Here is a 21,434-nt window from a genome sequence, read left to right as displayed (position 1 = left end):
GAGAAATGCATATGATGCAGCTTTCAAGTTGAAGGCGATTGATCTGGCTGTTGGAAAAGGAAATGGAGCTGCTGCACGGGAGCTTGGTCTTAATGAGTCGATGATAAGACGTTGGAAACAGCAGCGTGAGGAATTGACTCAGTGCAAAAAGACAACTAAGCTTACTGCTAATTTTTTATTTTTGTTACAAGCCGTGTTTCGTTAAAGTCTATTTGTTTTTGATACAAGCCGTGTTTCGTTAAAGCCTATTTATTTTTGTTACAAGCCGTGTTTCATTAAAGCCTGTGTAAAGTTCATTTGTTTCAATGTACCGGTAGGCACCTGCGGCTTATAGACATGTGCAGCTTATTTATGTTCAAAATAAAAAAGAAATTTAAATTCAGTGGGTGCGGCTTATATTCAGGTGCGCTTAATAGTCCGGAAATTACGGTAGTTAAGTATTGTATTAAGTCATGGACGATACGCCTTTTTTATTTGGGGTCAGGAAGCATGATGTCATCCTAAAAAAAGTCTGTGATTAGCGAGATGACAGAAGCTCAGTAGGCCCTGAAACCTTTCCATGCCTCTCGGTCGGCCGTGACTTTCAAGTGATCTTCCGAAAGACCTTGGTTATGTCCCAAATGGCACCCTAATGTAGTGCACTACTAATTTTGACAGGGCCTATAGGGCTCCGGTCAAAATGAGTGCACTATATAGGAAATAGTGCACCATCCGTTCTGTCATACAGAACGCTGTATCAGCACAAGGAAAACCCCCATTGCCTTGACCACAATGAGACCCCAACTACTGTGGACCTTGAGCCCCTCCTCCGTAGTTGTGCCGCTAGACGCTGATCTTGGGCCAGTTTTACATCTTCTCTAGTAATGGTTAAGGTTAATATTGGGGGAGAGGAAGCTGATCCTATATCTGTACCTAAGGTTAACTTCACCCCTGAGCATCTGGAATAGGTATCATGTCCTTTCTGCACCTCATTAGGCGGTCTGCTACTCTGCTAGAGTACGGCTAATCCGACCGGGTTGAAAGCGGGCAGATGTGGAGATGGCGTGACAGGTTAGTGCAGGGTTAGCGCACCCCTGCCATAGTAGTCATATTCATATAGTCTCTGGAGCCTCTGCATTGAAACTGAAGACCAGAGCACAGGCTGATTTGGCTCAAACTGAAAATATGCGCCAGCTCTAGACAAACAGCTGTTCTGTGTCTGTAGCCAGCCGCGGGACCGAGGAAGGGCCACCTCTACACACACACATGCACACACACACCAATTCTTGAGCACACAGCTGCTAAAGCATGCACATGAAACGAATGCATATAAAACCCAGACAGACCGAGACACACACACCATATCCACCCTTCGATTCCTTACCTTTTCCTTGTAGGTCCCTTGCTCTTTCTCTTTAGTTATCCTCTCCTCCTTTTCTAAAAAACCAAGATCAAAACAACTGGATATATCCCCTCTACAATAGACAGTAAGGACTGAATAGGTCATTATGTATAGACAATAGTATAGTATAAGTAATTACTGTATTCTGGTACTGATAGAATAGAAGACTTAGCCACAGCTGTATTTCAGAGGGAATAGAGGATGCGTCCCAAAATGGCATCATATTCCCTATATAGTGCACTACTTTTGACAAGTGCCTTATAGGAGGTAGTACACAATAAAGGGAATAGGGCGTCATTTAGGACACATACTTTTTTGGTGGCCCTAGCTATTAAGCCACTTACAACAAGATAACAGCCTAATAAATTCCATTGGTTCAACTGGGCGAGGGTGAATTAATATAAATTAACATAAATAAATATATTGAAGGGACGTACAAGTACTTAAATGCTCAACAAAGAGGTTTATGACCATGAAGACAGCAGAAAATCTTAAACAAACATTTTTGACCATTGAGGATTGGGAACAATTGGTTCATTACAGAGCTGGCTAATATGAAAACCTGTTCGGGAACTGTGGATCAATATGAATATGTGAATTTTGAATAGGGCATGAGAGGTTTTGCCTTTGTCTGTTCGCTCACCTTTCTGCTCCCTCAGATATTCCTCATTCTGCTTCATCCACAGATCCGTCTTAACTCTCACTTCTTTGTCGTTGAGGATATACTGCAAGAAGGAAGGGGGAAGTAAGGGTTTTAGTAAGGTGCTACAAGGGTAAAGTGCTAGGGTAGGTAGCACGTAGACTAGCAGTTAGAGCGTAGGGCCAGTAATTAAAATGTTGCTAGTTCGAATCCCTGGGGCCAGTTGTACTGTTAGAGGGGCCAGTTACATTAGACGTTATTGTTGTCATATCGTTTTCTTCACTGCATTAGCAGGCATTAGCAGGCAAAAGACCATGTTCATAATCATCATCATTGCCACTTTCTAATAACGGATGTAAAAAAAGAACGATAGCAAAAATTTGTTCCGGAAAAATTATTTCATACTCCACATTTAGGGGGGCCACAAGGGGGTCCAAAATTGTTGTCACAGGAGCCCCCCCCCCAGGACCGCTAGTGAGTGGGTTAACTGCCTTGTTCAGGGGCAGAACCCCAGATTTTGACCTTGTCAGCTAGGGGATTCGATCTAACGCTCTAGCCACTAGGTTACCTGCCGCCCCATAACGGCTGGCACTCGGGGGGAATTGGGATATTGAACAACAAAAAAGCTCTCATGTAAGGGACATAAGTAGAGGAAGCTTGTGTTTAAAGCAAAATCATTATGATTTGTGTTAAAAGTATTCTTATCTCAAAAGCACTTAAGAGGAAGAGCATACCCTCTCAATTTCATTATCGTCGATGCCGTCGAGGTCCAATTCCCCGCTCTCCGACTTGCCATCTGAGAAGAGAGACAGAGAACAACACATTTACCAGTCTAATAACAACACTTGTCTTCACATTTCTGGAAGACAGGGCTCCGTTTAATGTCGTATCAATGGCAGCATTCCAAATGACACCCTATCCCCAATATAGTGCACTAGTTTTGACCATAAGGCTCAGGTCAAAAGTAATGGACTATATAGGGCATAGGGTGGTACTTGGAATGCAACCAAAGCCTCCTGTTTTCCCGTTTTTAATAAAGAGGGCACAGTTTTTTTTATTTTATTTGACAGGGACTTGATTTCAATGTATCCAGGGGGACGGGGGGGAAGGGGCAAAAGGCTTGATTATCTGATAATGATTTCCCCATTTTCTTTTGGTGCCCTCGGAACCTTGCATGCCTTCAGGCGTGACTCTGTGATTACTGCGCAGTCAGGTAATTCATTGGAGAGGGAGGCCATTTTGAAACAGAGAGATAATCTTCTCCGCCTCGCTGGAGTCTGGAGTGTTCAGAGTCTCTGAGACAATGCGATGCTACGCTGTTTAGTATTTACCCAAGTTGCATCAATAATGTAGGCGGACCCCGGGCCGCCTTTGTGGTATACTGTAATTGTCGTAACAGGCTTAGCGGTGAGAGCTGAGAGGATTTTGTTTTATTTGGAGAGATTTTGGAATTGTCTTCCACTGCAATGTGTGTTTTGTATTAATCTGCAGCACCCATTATAATGTTGCATATTCAGGCAGATACAAGGGAAATACATAGAGAGCCTGGTATAATGACTGACACCATTACATATTCATATTGTGTGATGCAGTTCATCAATATGCTCACGTTTATCAGTAGCTTAACATGGGTTAAATATGGACATCTGAGTCTGAAATGATTTGGGCAAATTGGGGATATTGATTTACATGGGGTTTTGGTTAGGAAATGCTAATATAAAAAAAAAGTGTGGATTGCAGACATTCCTTATCCAAAGACTTATTTTAAGGTAAGGAAACAAATATCCCCCTTGTTCAAATGAGAAATTGCATTTGGAGCAGATTAAAATGGCAAATTCTTATTTCAACAAGCTAAGAAATATTGAATTCCAAAGTGCCTATATCCCTCTATGAATAGTTAAAGTCCAAAGGTAGAACTGAGGAAAAAAACTATAGAAAGTTTACTTGTGGCATAAGAGATCTGACCTCTAAGCGAAAAAGGGTAACAATCTCAAAAGTGATACAGTAGAAATACTCTCCATACAGTCCACATACTGTTTACATAGAAGGACTGTATGTGTGACCAGGACACCACTATAACCAAACAACACAAATAGGCCTACCTAAATAAGAATCTAAATAAGAATCTCCTGTCCCCATAGTTCATTTCAGCTCAATAAACTGTCACTAAGCAACGGTTTGTGACAACAGAGCAACTTCAAAACCAGCAGCGCACAATCTCATTTGACCCATCTTTCTTTTTCAAACTCTTCCAACGGCTTCCATTTCTAAAAGAGGCATCATCCCTGACATTCTTATGCCAGGATCGCTTTCCTCCGTTTCTGAGACTCTCCTGACTTAAAATACTTATTTTGTGTGATAAAGACAAGGTTTGCTGGATCATTAAGAGCTATGAAAATAACGAGACTGGGATAGTTTAACAGCTTAGCGCAATATCTACTAACAGGGACCTATGCCGTTGTTCTTAAGCAGGTTCGGTAAATGTTGAATGTTGTAATAGTAGACTTAGGGAGATGACATCATCATAAACACTGGGGAAACTTCCTGGTTTAGAAGCTCTTTTTGGGAAGAGCCATATGTTATTTAGATGTGGGCCTATAAGGTATAAGACACCTTCTTCGCTACATAAGTAGCCACGTAGCATAGATCTCAATTGATAGCTTTGCAACAGAAACAGGCAACCAGAAACGAGCATTCAAAAGAATGAGCCGTGTGTGCCAGGCTGCCAAGAAGATCAAGGGAAAGCCTGAGAACGGGGTTGGTGGAAACCCATCATGAGAAATAGCAGCCTAGATATGGGTCACAATCTGTCAGCCATCTTAGTGCCTTCATTATGCTGTCATTTGGGGGGTTTGGATGGGACACTGCAACGACTGATACAGGACGTCATACTGTGATGAAAATAGCAGTTGTGGGGGACAGAGAAAGAGAGAAACAAAGAGAGAGAGAGACTGAGTCTGTGTGTGAGAGTGTGTGTGAGAGTGTGTGTGTGTGTGTGTGTGTGTGTGTGTGTGTGTGTGTGTGTGTGTGAGAGAGAGAAAGAGAGAGAGAGAAAGAGAGAGAGAGAGAGAGATTAATTTACAGATCTGGGGATTATCTATCCATGTGTCACTGTGAATTTCAATCCAAATGACACAGCAATATAGAGTCTCCTTGGTGACAGATCTAGTCACAGGCAGCTACCATCTTTGGACTGTGCTTCCATGTATAACGGCAACAAAGCTTCCATACCTCAGACTCTCTAACGTTCTGTATGTTCAATCAATTCCATTGTGTATTCCATTCAATGACATTATTTTCAATTAACTTCCAATTCAATGGAGGGCGAGAGAGAGAGAGAGAGAGAGAGACAGAGACAGAGACAGAGAGAGACAGACAGAGAGAGACAGAGAGTGAGAGAGAGACAGAGAGAGAGAGAGAGAGAGAGAGAGAGAGAGAAAAACCCAAAGACAGACATGAAAAGAGAAGTGCAAGGGGGCAATAAAAAGCAGAGCAGAGCAAGATTGTTTCCAGCATATATTTCCAGCATATTGGCAGGGGGTCCCAGTGGCCAGACTGTCTGTTGGGTAAGATTGGAGTTGGGGCTGCCAGTAAGCGTTAGCCACAAATGCACACAGGCACAGAAATGACTCCCTGCACGTTCAGGGGCCGTCTTGGGGTCAACAACAAGGCAGTACAGAGCTGCACAGACACAGGGCGATGTAGCGTGCAGATAGGAATACAGTGTGTGTGTGTGTGTGTGTGTGTGTGTGTGTGACTGTGTGTGGACTGCTTGCTCGGAGTGAGGAGTGGAACTGATATTTCCAATATTCGAACATTGATGGTGAGAAAGTTCCAAAGGGTAAAGACTTTAATAGCGAGAACCTGGTTACCGAGATTTACCGCCCAAACCCACTCCTGTTTCCTGGGATGAATAAATGTTCATTTTTATGACCTTTTATTTATTCCGGGTAGCCCAATTGAGACCAGTGTCTGGTTCCCAATGGTGACCTAAGTACAACCATTTTCTCACAAACAGGAAGATAAATGTACATTACAAATAAAACAAGAAGAATAAAAATAACCACAAGGCACAACCTCAACACCACAATTTCTACAAATAAACCACTACAATCAATCGAAACAACTGCAATTAATTCATTCAACACCAGAGTCCTAAACTGCACCAGGGAATTAAGATGCAAGGATTTTTTTTAGGTTATTTCAACATTGGGGGGAACTAAAACTAAAGGAGGATTTAGCTAAATGGTTGAGACCAGAGGGACCTAAATAGTTAACCAATCCTTCAAGCAGGTTTGGTAGCTCATTCTTTTATACGTTAGAAACAAAGTTAAGTAAACTGGAATCTTGAGTAGAAGTGATCTACGGGACTTTAATGAGGACCAGCCAACCTTTTGATACAGGATGCAGTGGTGAGTATTAAAACAGTCACCTGTGATAAAGCGAAGGGCGCTATGGTAGACGGCATCCAAAGGTTTAAGAGTAGTGGCTCATGCAATCTGGTAAATGGTGTCAACATAGTCAAGAACTGGCAGGAAAGTTGACTGTACAATCTGCTTCCTACTATTTAGGGAGAGGCAAGATCTATTTCTAGCTCATCCATATATATTTTTTAAACATTAATTCTTTGTCAATCCAAATGCTCAGATATTTATAGGAGGGAACCAGATCGATGGGAGAACCATCCAATGAATAAATATGTAGTCCATTTGAAACTTTTTTGTAAGAATTGGAGAACAACATATATTTAGTCTTACCTGCATTAAGTACAAGTTCTAAACAAACCAGGGCTTTCTGTAAGGCAACAAAGTCACATTGCATCTCTAACATAGCCTGGTCAACAGTTGGGGTAATGGCATACATATCGGTGTCGTCTGCATAACAGATAGACCAATATTATTTATTAAATTGTAAAGAGAACAGGCCCTAGTACCGATCCCTGCCGATATTTCGTAATATCCAGGAAACTAGACTTGACACCATCAGAAATCACGTATTGAGTCCTATCTGACAGACGATTCTCAAACCACATGCAAGAAGCCTGATCCAGGCTATTTCACTCAACCTTTGAATGAGAGTGTTTTGGTCAACAGTGTCAAAGGCCTCGGAAAGGTCTATAAATAAGGCAGCACAATGATTTTTATGATCTAAACAATTCAAAACATCATGTAAAACAAGCGTAGCAGCTGAAATGGTGTCCAGGTCTAAAACTGAATTGGTGCACATTAAGAATAGAGTGAGAAGTTAAAAAAATTCTTAGCTGACAGTTGGCCAGGGATTCTAAAACTTTGGAAAGACAAGATAATTTGGAGATTGGACAGTAGTTATCTAAGTCAGAAGGATCTCCTCCTTTATGTAGGGGGAGGACATGTGCTGCTTTCCAGATTTTAGGGATAACACTAGCCTTCCCTGTAGCTCAGTTGGTAGAGCATGGTGTTTGCAGCGCATGGTGTTTTTAACGCCAGGGTTGTGGGTTCGATTCCCACGGGTGGGAAAAATAAATAAATGTATGCATTCACTACTGTAAGTTGCTCTGGATAAGAGCGTCTGCTAAATGACTAAAATGTAAATGTAGAAACAATTGTCAAGTAAAAAATATGGGTCAATGGTTCTACAATAACTGGTGCAGAGTGCTGCAGTAAAAAGGGATTAAGTGAGTCAGCGCATATGGATTTTTTAAAAACATCAATCTTTAGCAAAGCACTTACTACACATCATAGATATCAAGTAGATGAAATGAAAATAAAGTACGTGAGTCTGTTAGTGCATCATTCTCTACAATCTGTTCTGAGGTGACTAGAGGACTCTAGTAGAATGATATCAATTTTTAGAGATTATCCTTTCAAATACGTTGCCAGCTGAAGCAAAATGCACTACAATTGTACATTTTGTTTAGTATGGGACCAGAGGCTGTCAAAATCTGCTGGGGCAAGAAGGGGGTGTAGTTTTGTTTGAAAGATTTCACCACTTTCCTGAAGTTAGCTGGATTACCACCACTCTCCGATACACAATTAAATAAATATGTTGATTTTGCTTTTCTAACCAGATATAGACATTTATTTTTCAATTGTCTGAAGGACTGCCAATCTGATGTAGAATCAGTCAGTCTAGCGTTAGCCCAAACTAAATGTTTTTCCTGTAATTTCAGACAATTTATGCGTGAACCAAGGATTAGAACTGTTTTCACCCTTAGCATTTTGTGCGGTGCATGTTCATCTGCAACATCTCTTATGCAGGCAATGGGACAATGGTAACTGAACTGATATATCCCATTGGCTGTAAACTCATAAGGGGTATTTCTTAGAATAATATCGAAGAGAGAAGATTTTTCAGGGTGTTTAAAGTTGGGGAGAGTTGGTTTAGTTATCAGCCGAGTTAGATTTAGATCAGTACAAATATCTTTAAACCCATCAGATACTGGAATCAACCAATCCAGATTAAGATCGACCATTATTAATAATTTGGATTTAGCATAGTTAGACAGCATGTCACACAATTTGATCAGAGCATAAATTATAATACATTATTTCTATGAACAGCATGATGTGAAATGGAACTGTTCAATGATATGCGATATATAAATCTGGCTTCTCTACAACCTCTGCTCTACTATCTGCATGATCAGTCATCAACGCTCTGCGTGGGGACAGACAGCTCATCTCAGTATAGAATGCAGTTCACAATGCATGTATCATCTCATCAGCTAGAAGCTTTTCTTCTTGTGACAGGTACATTTGCTGCAGAATAGCCTATGCTACAGTAAAATTAGGACTAATACAGTGCATTCGGAAAGTATTCACACCCCTTGACCTTTCCCACATTTTGTTACATTACAGCCTTATTCTAAAATGCATTACAGTGATTTTCCCTTAGCAATCTACACGCAATACCCCATAATGACAAAGCAAAAACCAGGTTTTTAGAAATGTTTGCACATTTAAAAAAAAAAATCTATTGAAATATCACATTTACATAAGTATTCAGATCCTTTACTCAGTACTTTGTTGAAGCACCTTTAGCAGCGATTACAGCCTCCAGTCTTCTTGGGTATGACGCTACAAGCTTGGCACACCTGTATTTGGGGAGTTTCTCCCATTCTTCTCTGCAGATCCTCTCAAGTTCTGCCAGGTTGGATGGAGAGCGTCGCTGCACAGCTATTTTCAGGTCTCTCAAGAGATGTTAGATCGGGTTCAAGTCCAGGCTCTGGCTGGGCCACCCAAAGACATTCAGAGACTTGTCCCAAAGCCACTCTTGTGTTGTCTTGGCTGTGTGCTTAGGGTCGTTGTCCTGTTGGAAAGTGAACCTTCGCCCCAGTCTGAGGTCCTGAGCGCTCTGGAGCAGGTTTTCACCAAGGATCTCTCTGTACTTTGCTCCATTCATCTTTCCCACGATCCTGACTAGTCTCCCAGTCCCTGCCACTGAAAAACATCTCCACAGCATGAAGCTGCCACCACTACGCTCAGCATATGTGGGAGCTCCTTCAAGACCGTTGGAAAAGCATTCCTCATGAAGCTGGTTGAGAGAATGCCAAGCGCGTGCAAAGCTGTCATCAAGGCAAAGGGTGGCTACTTATATTATGATTTGTTAAACACTTTTTTGGTTACTACATGATTCCATATGTGTTATTTCATAGTTTTGATGTCTTCATTATTATTCTACAATGTATAAAATAGTGAAAATAAGAAAAACCCTTGAATGACTAGGTGTTGTAGGCGCTGCGCCCCCCCGCCAACCCCTTCGTGCCCCCTACGACAGTTTGGGAATCACTGAGCTAGGTACTACCACTAACCAAGACAAGGGAACAGGCTAGCCTGATCCCAGAACTGTTTATGTTCATGCCTTATCCATGCTGCCATTCAAGCCAAAGAAGGAGTGGCAAGGAGTGGCATGATAGCACCCAGGCTTGGAACAGGCCGCATTAGAACAGGCCTACAGTAAGGCTGACTCTTCGACAGTCAGCATATTTCAAGGAAGAGTGTGCTCCAGCTACAGCTGTACACTTGACTGAGCACTGTCCCAAATTACATAACAAATTATGTAAATAATTATGAATTATACATGAATCAGCCTTGGCACTCCTGTCGTAACTAACAAACGCACACACACAGACAAACAAACACACAGACACACACGTGAATATAATTAGCCTAACTATGATTAAAATAATACAAATATCCCCCAAATTTACCAAAACGTGTTATGATATTACGTTTGCAGCAAATTGCCTAGTAATGGTTATAAGAGCTATAAGAGCTCGTTTCACCTCAAAGAACACAGAGTGAAATATTAGCGGAGAGCGGATCATGGTGTATTTTTATTTTTTTTATTTTTACCTTTGTTTAACCAGGTAAGCAAGTTGAGAACAAGTTCTCATTTACAACTGCGACCTGGCCAAGATAAAGAAAAGCAGTTCGACACATACAACAACACAGAGTTACACATGGAGTAAAACAAACATAAAGTCAATAATACAGTACAAAAACAAGTCTATATACAATGTGAGCAAATGAGGTGAGATAAGGGAGATAAAGGCAATAAAAAGGCTGCGGTGGCGAAGTAAATACAATATAGCAATTAAAAACACTGGAATTGTAGATTTGCAGTAGGTGAATGTGCAAAGTAGAAAGTAGAAATACTGGGGTGCAAGGGAGCAAAATAAATAAATAAATACAGTAGGGGATGAGGTAATTGTTTGGACTATTTATAGATGGGCAATGTACAGCTGCAGTGATCTGTGAGCTGCTCTGACAGCTGGTGCTTAAAGCTGGTGAGGGAGATAAGTGTTTCCAGTTTCAGAGATTTTTGTAGTTCGTTCCAGTCATTGGCAGCAGAGAACTGGAAGGAGAGGCGGCCAAAGGAGGAATTGGCCCTGGGGGTGACCGGTGTAATACACCTGCTGGAGCGCGTGCTGCGGGTGGGTAGGCTACGGAAGGAGAGCTGTATGGCATTGAAGCTCATCTGGAGGGTAGTTAACACAGTGTCCAAAGAAGGGCCAGAAGTATACAGAATGGTGTCGTCTGCGTAGAGGTGGATCAGAGACTCACCAGCAGCAAGAGCGACATCATTGATGTATACAGAGAAAAGAGTTGGCCCAAGATTTGAACCCTGTGGCACCCCCATAGAGACTGCAAGAGGCCCAGACAACAGGCCCTCCGATTTGACACACTGAACTCTATCAGAGAAGTAGTTGGTGAACCAGGCGAGGCAATCATTTGAGAAACCGAGGCTGTTGACTCTGCTGATGAGGATGTGGTGATTGACAGAGTCGAAAGCCTTGGCCAGGTCAATGAATACGGCTGCACAGTAATGTTTCTTATCGATGGCGGTTAAGATATTGTTTAGGACATTGAGCGTGGCTGAGGTGCACCCATGACCAGCTCTGAAACCAGATTGCATAGTGGAGAAGGTACGGTGGGATTCGAAATGGTTGGTAATCTGTTTGTTAACTTGGCTTTCGAAGACCTTAGAAAGGCAGGGAAGGATAGATATAGGTCTGTAGCAGTTTGGGTCTAGAATGTTTCCCCCTTTGAAGAGGGGGATGACCGCAGCTGCTTTCCAATCTTTGGGAATCTCAGACGACACGAAAGAGAGGTTGAACAGGCTAGGGGTTGCAACAATTTCGGCAGATAATTTTAGAAAGAAAGGGTCCAGATTATCTAGCCCGGCTGATTTGTAGGGGTCCAGATTTTGCAGCTCTTATAGAACATCAGCTGACTGGATTTGGGAGAAGGAGAAATGGGGAAGGCTTGGGCGAGTTTTTGTGGGGGGTGCAGTGCTGTTGACCAGGGTAGGGGTAGCCAGGTGCAAAGCATGGCCAGCCATAGAAAAATGCTTATTGAAATTCTCAATTATAGTGGATTTATCGGTGGTGACAGTTTCCTATCCTCAGTGCAGTGGGCAGCTGGGAGGAGGTGCTCTTATTCTCCATGGACTTTACAGTGTCCCAGAACTTTTTTGAGTTTGTGTTGCAGGAATAGGGCATCAAGGGATAAGGTATATGAGTGCAAGTTTATGTGTGTGGGAGAATGTGTGTGTGTGTGTGTGTGTGTGTGCGTGTGGTAGTCTGTAGGCCATAAGATCATTTCAGGCTACAAGCTGTTTAAAACGTGTGTTGGGAACAGAGCGTAAGATATGTGTGTATCTACCATATGTGTGTGTATGGGAAGGGATGTTATTAGTGAGTGCATACGCATGCACGAACGCATACACAGTGTAAGATAACAGTACACTCCTGCTCTACACAAAGGTAAAATTAAGCCATTCTCAATCTCATTTAGCAACGTAAAACATTGAGTGCAATCCTACATAATAGCATTGGAATATAAGAGGAACACTGCTTTTGGGCTATACAAGGATACATCTGCCGAACAGAAATGTGTAGAAACATTTTACATTTTAGTCATTTAGCAGACACTTTTATCCAGGGCGATTTACAGTTAGTGTATTCATCTTAAAACAGCTAGGTGGGACAACCACATCTCACAGTCATAGTAAGTACATTTTTCCTCAACAAAGTAGCAGCAATATAAGAGCTAGTAAGAGGGAAAAGACTCAAGCGCAAGTGTTAGTTCACGAAAGGCTTTATTACATTATTTGGGGGAGGGTTGAGGAGGGAGTGTGAGGGTGGGTGCTGTTGGATTATTTAAGATACTCTTTCTGATGTTTTCGGAAGATGGGCAGGGACTCTGCTGTCCTAGCTGGTTCCACAATTGGGGTGCCAGGACAGAGCTTGGACTGGGCTGAGCGGGAGCTGCCCTGCCGTAGGGGTGGGAAGGTCAAGAGACCAGAGGTGGCAGAATGGAGTACTCGCGTTGGGTGTAGGGTTTGAGTAGAGCCTGAAGGTATAGGGAGGGGAAGTTCCTTTTGCTGCTCTGTAGGCAAGTACCATGGTCTTGTTGTGGATGTAATCTTCGACTGGAAGCCAGTGGAGTGCGCGGAGGAGTGGGGTGACATGGGAACACACAAACATTATAGAAACATTGGACTAATGACTTCCAGAGGAATCCTATTCTATTCACATTGGGCAAATATTATGATATCATATCGCATTATACAACTACATAAAAATAAGTGTTGCATCAGATCGGCAGATGGCTATTGTCACGCCCTGACCTGAGAGAGCCGTTTTATGTCTCTATTTAGGTTTGGTCAGGGTGTGATTTGGGTGGGCATTCTATGTCTGTGGTTCTATGTTTGGGATTCCTTTGTTTCGGCCGGGTATGGCTCCCAATCAGGAACAGCTGTACATCGTTGTTGCTGATTGGGAGTCATACTTAGGCAGCCTGTTTTTCCTTTGGGTTTTGTGGGTAGATATTTTCCTGTTTAGTTTTGTTAACCTGACAGAACTGTTGCTGGTCGTTTTTTGGTTTATTTTTGTATAGTGTTCATTCGGTCTATTAAAATCATTCACGATGAACACATCCTCCGCTGCACCTTGGTCTCATTTTGATGACGGCCGTTACAGATTCACCCACCATAAACGGACCAAGCAGCGTGAGAGGAAGGAACAGAGGGTTCAGGATTCCTGGACGTGGGAGGAATTACTGGACGGAAAGGGACCATGGAGTCAAGCTGGGGAATATCGCCGCCCGAAAGAGGAGCTGGAGGCAGCGAAAGTTGAGAGTTGGTGGTATGAGGAAAGGGACCGCAACAGGCACGAGAGGCAGCCGGGGGGGGGGGGGGCACACGGGAAGTGTGGCAGAGCCAGGATGGAATTCTGGGCCAACTTCCCGTGCTTACAGGAGACAGTGTAGTACTGGTCAGGCACCGTGTTATGCGGTAAAGCGCACGGTGTCCCCAGTACGCGTTGATAGCCCGGAGCGCTACATGCCAGCCCCCCGCAAGTGCCATGCAAGAGTGGGCATCGAGCCAGGACGGATTGTGCCAGCTCAGCGCGTCTGGTCTCCAGGTGTGGCCTATCAGCTTCTTGATAGGCCACACCTGTCAGGTGGATGGATTATCTTGGCAAAAGTTCTGGGAACTTTTATTTCAGCTCATGAAACATGAGACCAACACTTTACATGTTGCGTTTATATTTTTGTTCAGTATAGCTATAAACAAAACTGAGTTAAATGGTTCCTGTCTGCCGTGAAGTGTTCATCCATGTATAATGGTAAGAGTCTAGCTACATTTTCAGATATTATACGTTTCTAATTTTGTCAGAAAGTCGTTTTCATTGCAAGTTAAAGCCTACTGTGAGCAAGCTAGCGAACGTTAGCTTGCTTGCTGGCTCACTAGCTAACGTTACGTGTATGATCTGTGTAGTAATATTATTTGAATCAGAAATCCAATTGTATTTCTAGTTATAGCCTAATGTTAGCTAGCTAACATTGAACCTAGTTGGTTAGCTGTAGCTACATGCAGATTCATACTACAGCTATGACAATGTTTGTTTTTTAGTAGTATGATTTGGGATTATGCTGGTTCATTGTTTAGCTAGCTAGCTAGCTACATGTCTAAACAAGACTCCACTTCACCAGATGATTACATGACTATCAAGTTAACCAGGTGTGTCTGGGGGTGATTACGGCCATCTATTGCATTTCATGAAAATGTGTACATGTCTATAGACAATAGTGACCCATCCACTTCGATGAGGGGTGGTTATAGCATTTATTTCGCATGACCCATCAATTTAGATAAGTGTGTCAGGTAAACATCATCTAATAATTATAAAATATTTATAAAATATTTTTATCTGGACACTTTCTGTTTTTGATATTGCTACCATGCAAGTAACCATTTCACTGTACCGTTTACAACCTCTGTATCCTGTTCAAGTGACAAATAAACATAGATTTTATTATATATAGTGTGTGTTTAGCAGAGACAGTAATGTGAAGAACAACATGACCTGCACCAAAGTCAGATTATGATATACAGTGCCTTCGGAAAGTATTCAGACCTATTTACTATTTCCACATTTTATTACGTTACAGCCTTATTCTAAAATTGATAAAATAAATACAAATCCTCAGCAATCTAACCCATAATGACAAAGCTGAAACATGTTTTTAGACATTTTTGCAAATGTATTAAAAATTAAAAATAGAAATACCTTATTTACATAAGTATTCAGACCCTTTGCTATGAGACTCGAAATTGAGCTCAGGTGCATCCTGTTTCCATTGAACATCCTTCAGATGTTTCTACAATTTGATTGGAGCCCACCTGTGTAAATTCAATTGATTGGACTAGATTTGGAAAGTCCAACACCTGTCTATATAAGGTCCCACAGTTGACAGTGCATGTCAGAAAAAAACCAAGCCATGAGGTCAAAGGATTTGTCCATAGAGCTCCAGGACAGGATTGTGTAGAGGCACAGATCTAGGGAAGGGTACCAAAACATTTCTGCAGCATTGAAGGTCCCCAAGAGCACAGTGGACTACATAAATATTTTAAATGGAAGAAGTTTGGAACCACCAAGACTCTTCCTAGAGCTGGCCGCCCAGCCAAACTGAGCAATCGGGGGAGAAGGGCCTTGGTCAGGGAGGTGACCAAGAACCCAATGGTCACTCTGACAGAGCTCTAGTTCCTCTGTGATGATGAGAGAACCTTACAGAAGGACAACCATTTCTGCAACACTCTACCAATCAGGCCTTTATGGTACGTGGCCAGAAGGAAGCCCCTCCTCTGTAAAATGCACATGACAGCCCACTTGGAGTTTGCCAAAGGGCACCTAAAGACTCTCAGACCATGAGAAAATCTCAGACTATGAGATTCTCTGGTCTGATGAAACCAATATTGAAGTCTTTGGCCTGAATGCCAAGCGTCATGTCTGGAGGAAACCTGGCACTATCCCTACGGTGAAGCATAGTGGTGGCAGCATCAGGGACTGGGAGGCTAGTCAAGATCGAGGGAAAGATGAAAGGAGCAAAGTACAGAGAGATCCTTGATAAGAACCTGCTTCAGAGCCCTCAGGACCTCAGACTGGTGCGATGGTTCACTTTCCAACGACCCAAAGCACACAGCCAAGCAACGCAGGAGTAGCTTCGGAACAAGTCTCTGAATGTCTTTGAGTGGCCCATCCAGAGCCCGGACTTGAACCCGATCGAACATCTCTGGAGAGACCTGAAAATAGATGATCAGCAACACTCCCCATCCAACCTGACAGAGCTTGAGAGGATCTGCAGAGAAGAATGGGAGAAACTCCCCGAATACAGGTGTGCCAAGCATGTAGCATCATACCCAAGAAGACTTGAGAAGTAATCGCTGCCAAAGGTGCTTCAACAAAGTACTGAGTAAAGGGTCTGAATACTTAAGTAAATGTGATATTTCAGTTTATTTTTTATAAATTAGCAAAAAATTCTAAAAACTCTTTTGGCTTTGTCACTATGGGGTATTGAGTGTAAATTGATGAGGGGAAAAAACAATGTAATACATTTTACAATAAGGTTGTAACCTAACAAAATTTGGAAAAAGTCAAGGGGTCTGAATACTCTCCAAAGGCCCTGTAGACTAAGGACTAGATAAAGTGTAGTTTAATCTGGAGTTTTTCCTTATTGTAGGTTACTACTTTTGCCACTTTTAGTCTTAAAATCGTTGGTTGTTTACTACACTACTCACACTGTTTAGCACATGGCCTCATGCGAATCCTTAAAGAGATGGGTGCGGCTAAGGCTTAAGAGAGTGTGAACAATGCTTAATGGGTGTAGAAAATGAAAATGAGAACTCTCCAGTAGGTTTACCAAAACATTCCAGGGCCATTTTCTCAAAAGTGGGGTTACAAGTTCATCAACTTTCAAAGCAGAATTACTGTACCATTATTCCTCAACTGCAGTGTATGATATATACTGCTCAAAAAAATAAAGGGAACACTTAAACAACACATCCTAGATCTGAATGAAATAAATAATTTTATTAAATACTTTTTTCTATTCATAGTTGAATGTGCTGACAACAAAATCACACAAAAATAATCAATGGAAATCCAATTTATCAACCCATGGAGGTCTGGATTTTGAGTCACTCAAAATTAAAGTGGAAAACCACACTACAGGCTGATCCAACTTTGATGTAATGTCCTTAAAACAAGTCAAAATGAGGCTCAATAGTGTGTGTGGCCTCCACGTGCCTGTATGACCTCCCTACAACGCCTGGGCATGCTCCTGATGAGGTGGCGGATGGTCTCCTGAGGGATCTCCTCCCAGACCTGGACTAAAGCATCCGCCAACTCCTGGACAGTCTGTGGTGCAACATGGCGTTGGTGGATGGAGCGAGACATGATGTCCCAGATGTGCTCAATTGGATTCAGGTCTGGGGAACGGGCGGGCCAGTCCATAGCATCAATGCCTTCCTCTTGCAGGAACTGCTGACACACTCCAGCCACATGAGGTCTAGCATTGTCTTGCATTAGGAGGAACCCAGAGCCAACCGCACCAGCATATGGTCTCACAAGGGGTCTGAGGATCTCATCTCAGTACCTAATGGCAGTCATGCTACCTCTGGCGAGCACATGGAGGGCTGTGCGGCCCCCCAAAGAAATGCCACCCCACACCATGACTGACCCACCGCCAAACCGGTCATGCTGGAGGATGTTGCTGGCAGCAGAACGTTCTCCACGGCGTCTCCAGACTCTGTCACGTCTGTCACGTGCTCAGTGTGAACCTGCTTTCATCTGTGAAGAGCACAGGGCGCCAGTGGAGAATTTGCCAATCTTGGTGTTCTCTGGCAAATGCCAAACACCCTGCACGGTGTTGGGCTGTAAGCACAACCTCCACCTGTGGACGTCGGGCCCTCATACCACCCTCATGGAGTCTGTTTCTGACCGTTTGAGCAGACACATGCACATTTGTGGCCTGCTGGAGGTCATTTTGCAGGGCTCTGGCAGTGCTCCTCCTGCTCCTCCTTGCACAAAGGCGGAGGTAGCGGTCCTGCTGCTGGGTTGTTGCCCTCCTACGGCCTCCTCCACGTCTCCTGATGTACTGGCCTGTCTCCTGGTAGCGCCTCCATGCTCTGGACACTACGCTGACAGACACAGCAAACCGTCTTGCCACAGCTCACATTGATGTGCCATCCTGGATGAGCTGCACTACCTGAGCCACTTGTGTGGGTTGTAGACTCCGTCTCATGCTACCACTAGAGTGAAAGCACCGCCAGCATTCAAAAGTGACCAAAACATCAGCCAGGAAGCATAGCATCTGTGGTCCCCACCTGCAGAAACACTCCTTTATTGGGGGTGTCTTGCTAATTGCCTATAATTTCCACCTGTTGTCTATTCCATTTGCACAACAGCATGTGAAATTTATTGTCAATCAGTGTTGCTTCCTAAGTGGACAGTTTGATTTCACAGAAGTGTGATTGACTTGGAGTTACATTGTGTTGTTTAAGTGTTCCCTTTATTTTTTTGAGCAGTGTACAATTTTCTAGCTCTGAGTCTCTACTTTTATGCAATTTAAAAAACACAATTGAAAATGTTGCTACATCGGACCGAATCCAGGTGGTGGGTCACATATTTGTAACATGACACATTACATTATATTACTTGGGCATGTAAAGCTCACCCCACACCTTTCCCCCCTTTCCCCTTGCTCCCTCCCCTCCCCTTCAACATTCTCTCACTTACAAGCATAAAATGTTTCTCAGGACAATATCCAGGCTTCTCTGCTTCGTAGCCCTAGTATGTTTTCTGCGTGACAGGCCCTGAGTGTAGCTGATGTGTGTGACTGTGTACACCAGGAGGGGTGAAAGAGAGGAGGGTGCCGATTGCTTGTCTCCCTTCCTGTCAGTTGTCACCCGTTCAAGGCGAACTCCTCTGTGGTAAGCTGTCAGTTCCACACACACATTTAGATACAGTGTGTACACACACAAACACTGCATACTCTGTCTCAGGAACCACATTAATAAGATATAAGAAATAACAAATCTCCTGAGATAACACTGCAAAAAAGACAAACCGGAACAGTGTTTACTGTCCCTTTAAGATGGAGGCCAGGTGGTAAGGCAGAGAGGAGCTGCAGCTGTACTGTCACTGGCAGGGGGGTAGGCAGGTTGGCCGGAGCAGCTGTCTAATTACATCACGGCAGGAGGTCAGCACACGGCCAATCACCCTCCTTCGCAGACACCTTGCAGCTCCAATAGAGGACAGAGGAAGGGACCGTCTGCATGGACAGCATAATAGAGACCTAGAAAGTCACTCAATGACGTTGACCATAGTACTGCTTTCTGCATTGAAAAGGAACATGAGGAAGGTCTGCACCCAATATTTACAGTGAAAGAAAGGAAAGTCTTTAGTGAGAGCTTTTGACAACACATGGCTAGAAGCCAGGCCTGGCTAAACATGCATTTGAAGTACCAAATACATATTTGTGAAAATCTTATAGTAAATCATTTTGTGTTTCTTCAAAAACACATTTAAGAGGTACCAGTTCCAGAGTTCATGTAAGTCTAGTCTATATTCAGAAATAATGCAACTAGCTGAGCATATACTACTAGCTGAGCATATTGGTTCAAAAGGCAGAAAACCTGATTCAACAAGCAGCCGGTATAGCCACTAGTAGGAATACCATCAAGTGAACCACTGTCCATGCTTTCCCTTCAGACTACAAGCCACACCATTTGCATGTTACACCCTGATGTCAACGTAAAATGCTCAACGTAAAATGTCACTCAGGGAGATGTACTCGAGCCAAACTCATTTTGAGAGATTATAAAAATCCAGAAACATTGTTGGTATTGCATTTGTTGGATTGTAAAAGTAATTCACATTATATATATTTTTTATTATAAAGTCAGCCAACACTGTTTACATTTAATTTGTTCATTTCATTGTGGTAATGGAAAAAACGCTCAGAGGTGGGGTGTGGGAGGGGTTGGGCAATTGTACCGTAATTTTGATTGATTGTGTTGTTTATGTGATTCCAATAAAAATGAATTGTTTGCAAAGAAAGAAAGAAAGAAAGAAAGAAAGAAAGAAAGAAAGAAAGAAAGAAAGAAAGAAAGAAAGAAAGAAAGAAAGAAAGAAAGAAAGAAAGAAAGAAAGAAAGAAAGAAAGAAAGAAAGAAAGAAAAACAATTCAGGCCGAATCGGGAGGATTGGCAACCGTAGCCTCAAACCCACGTTGCAGTACACCACCAAGCGAGGTTTGTAATTCACAGAGACGGTTTCTGCTAAACTCAGCCCTGTAGTCTAAGAGTCTGCCACAGTTTTATTCAAAAAACATAAAGTTAATGCCAAACCTCGTTTTTAAAAAACAGTCTACAACAAGAGACAAGTTTGCTCAAACCCTGCAGAATATAACCATGTTTCACTGGTCTTGGATTGGATTTACTGGATAATTCGATATCTGACGAACAGCCGCTGCTCTACTTCGGGGAATAGGTCTCTCCTTATCCTGTATTTAGGCTAGTTACTTCTGTTTAGATCTAGTGTGAAGAGACATTTTGATGACATCAGCATGAACTAGTTACAACTTTATTCAGAGGGAGATGCCTCTGGGAGTTAAAAGCGTCGTCCTCTCCTTGGGAAAGTGGGACTGCTTTAAATAGGCACTGGGTTCGAAGGAGGTCGTCACATCATCGGTCATTTTGGCTCATCACGGAGCGTCTATTGAGGGCAGATGCACTTAGTGGTGCCAGAATGCTGGGGTGACTGGAAATAAAATGGAGTCCACGGGAGCTACTGTACAGACAGCCTGCAGAGAGATGGGCCCGGACTGTCAGCTTTAAAGAGTGAGAGGGGTGGGGGTGCCCAGTAGACCTCACACACACACACAGATAATGCAGAGACAGACAGGCAGGGAGGCACAAACAGCACACACACACTTTTAGGCAAATACCTGCGCAGACACACTCTCACTTTTGGACTTTATGAGAATGCTATGAAGTCCAAAAGTTATGGCCAGAGTTAGAAAGTTGGCTGTCAGAAGTATTACAATGTAAATTTACTTTAATCCATCTGTCTGCATATTTCAAGACATGCAGTGAGATATGCAATGGGTTGGACAATACTCTTCTCGTCAATTATCTTGAAAAAACATACACTTAAAAACTGGGAATCAACCAATCCTCCATCGTTAAGTCAATGGAAAAATCGTATGCTTCATTATGTAAATATTGAAAGAGCATGGGGGTTGGAGAGGAACAAAATGGTGTAATTTGAGGATGTGGCGGAGAGTAGTGCAGACAGTGGAGATAGAGGTGGGAACAGGTGTGTCTGGGCAGCTGTGATGTCGTCGATGTTTGTGTGCATCTGTATGTTGTCTTTTGTATGTGTATGTTCTGTATTGTTTGAAATAAATAATAAAATAAATAGCACCAACACATTATCACCCACTCATAAAAACACACCGACACATACACGGCAGGGTTTTAAGTGAGCAGGACGCTGAGCCAGTGAGCCCACGCCTATATTTCTGCATGTGTGTGGGATTGGGGAGATTTATCTCTGCTAAAGCCACTAAAGCCCAATGTTTAC

At 42.8% G+C, this 21,434-nt stretch overlaps 1 protein-coding gene across 1 annotated transcript in view; it reads right to left on the bottom strand.

Moving 5' to 3' along the window:
* The window catches only part of brf1b (BRF1 general transcription factor IIIB subunit b), a 134,682-nt gene that overhangs the window by 44,115 nt on the left and 69,133 nt on the right, over window positions 1-21,434 (bottom strand). Inside the window, exons 13-15 of the mRNA XM_029733391.1 lie at window positions 2,756-2,817; window positions 2,025-2,106; window positions 1,364-1,416 (exon numbers count right to left, since the gene is read on the bottom strand). Of these exons, the coding sequence (XP_029589251.1) occupies window positions 1,364-1,416; window positions 2,025-2,106; window positions 2,756-2,817 (197 nt within the window). The remainder of the gene's footprint in view (window positions 1-1,363; window positions 1,417-2,024; window positions 2,107-2,755; window positions 2,818-21,434) is intronic.

Source organism: Salmo trutta, chromosome 35 (assembly GCF_901001165.1).
Source record: "Salmo trutta chromosome 35, fSalTru1.1, whole genome shotgun sequence".
In the NCBI taxonomy this organism is placed as follows: Eukaryota; Metazoa; Chordata; class Actinopteri; order Salmoniformes; family Salmonidae; genus Salmo; species Salmo trutta.
The sequence above is the reverse complement of the archived record's forward strand: the minus strand, read 5'-3'. Positions and strand labels throughout refer to the sequence as shown.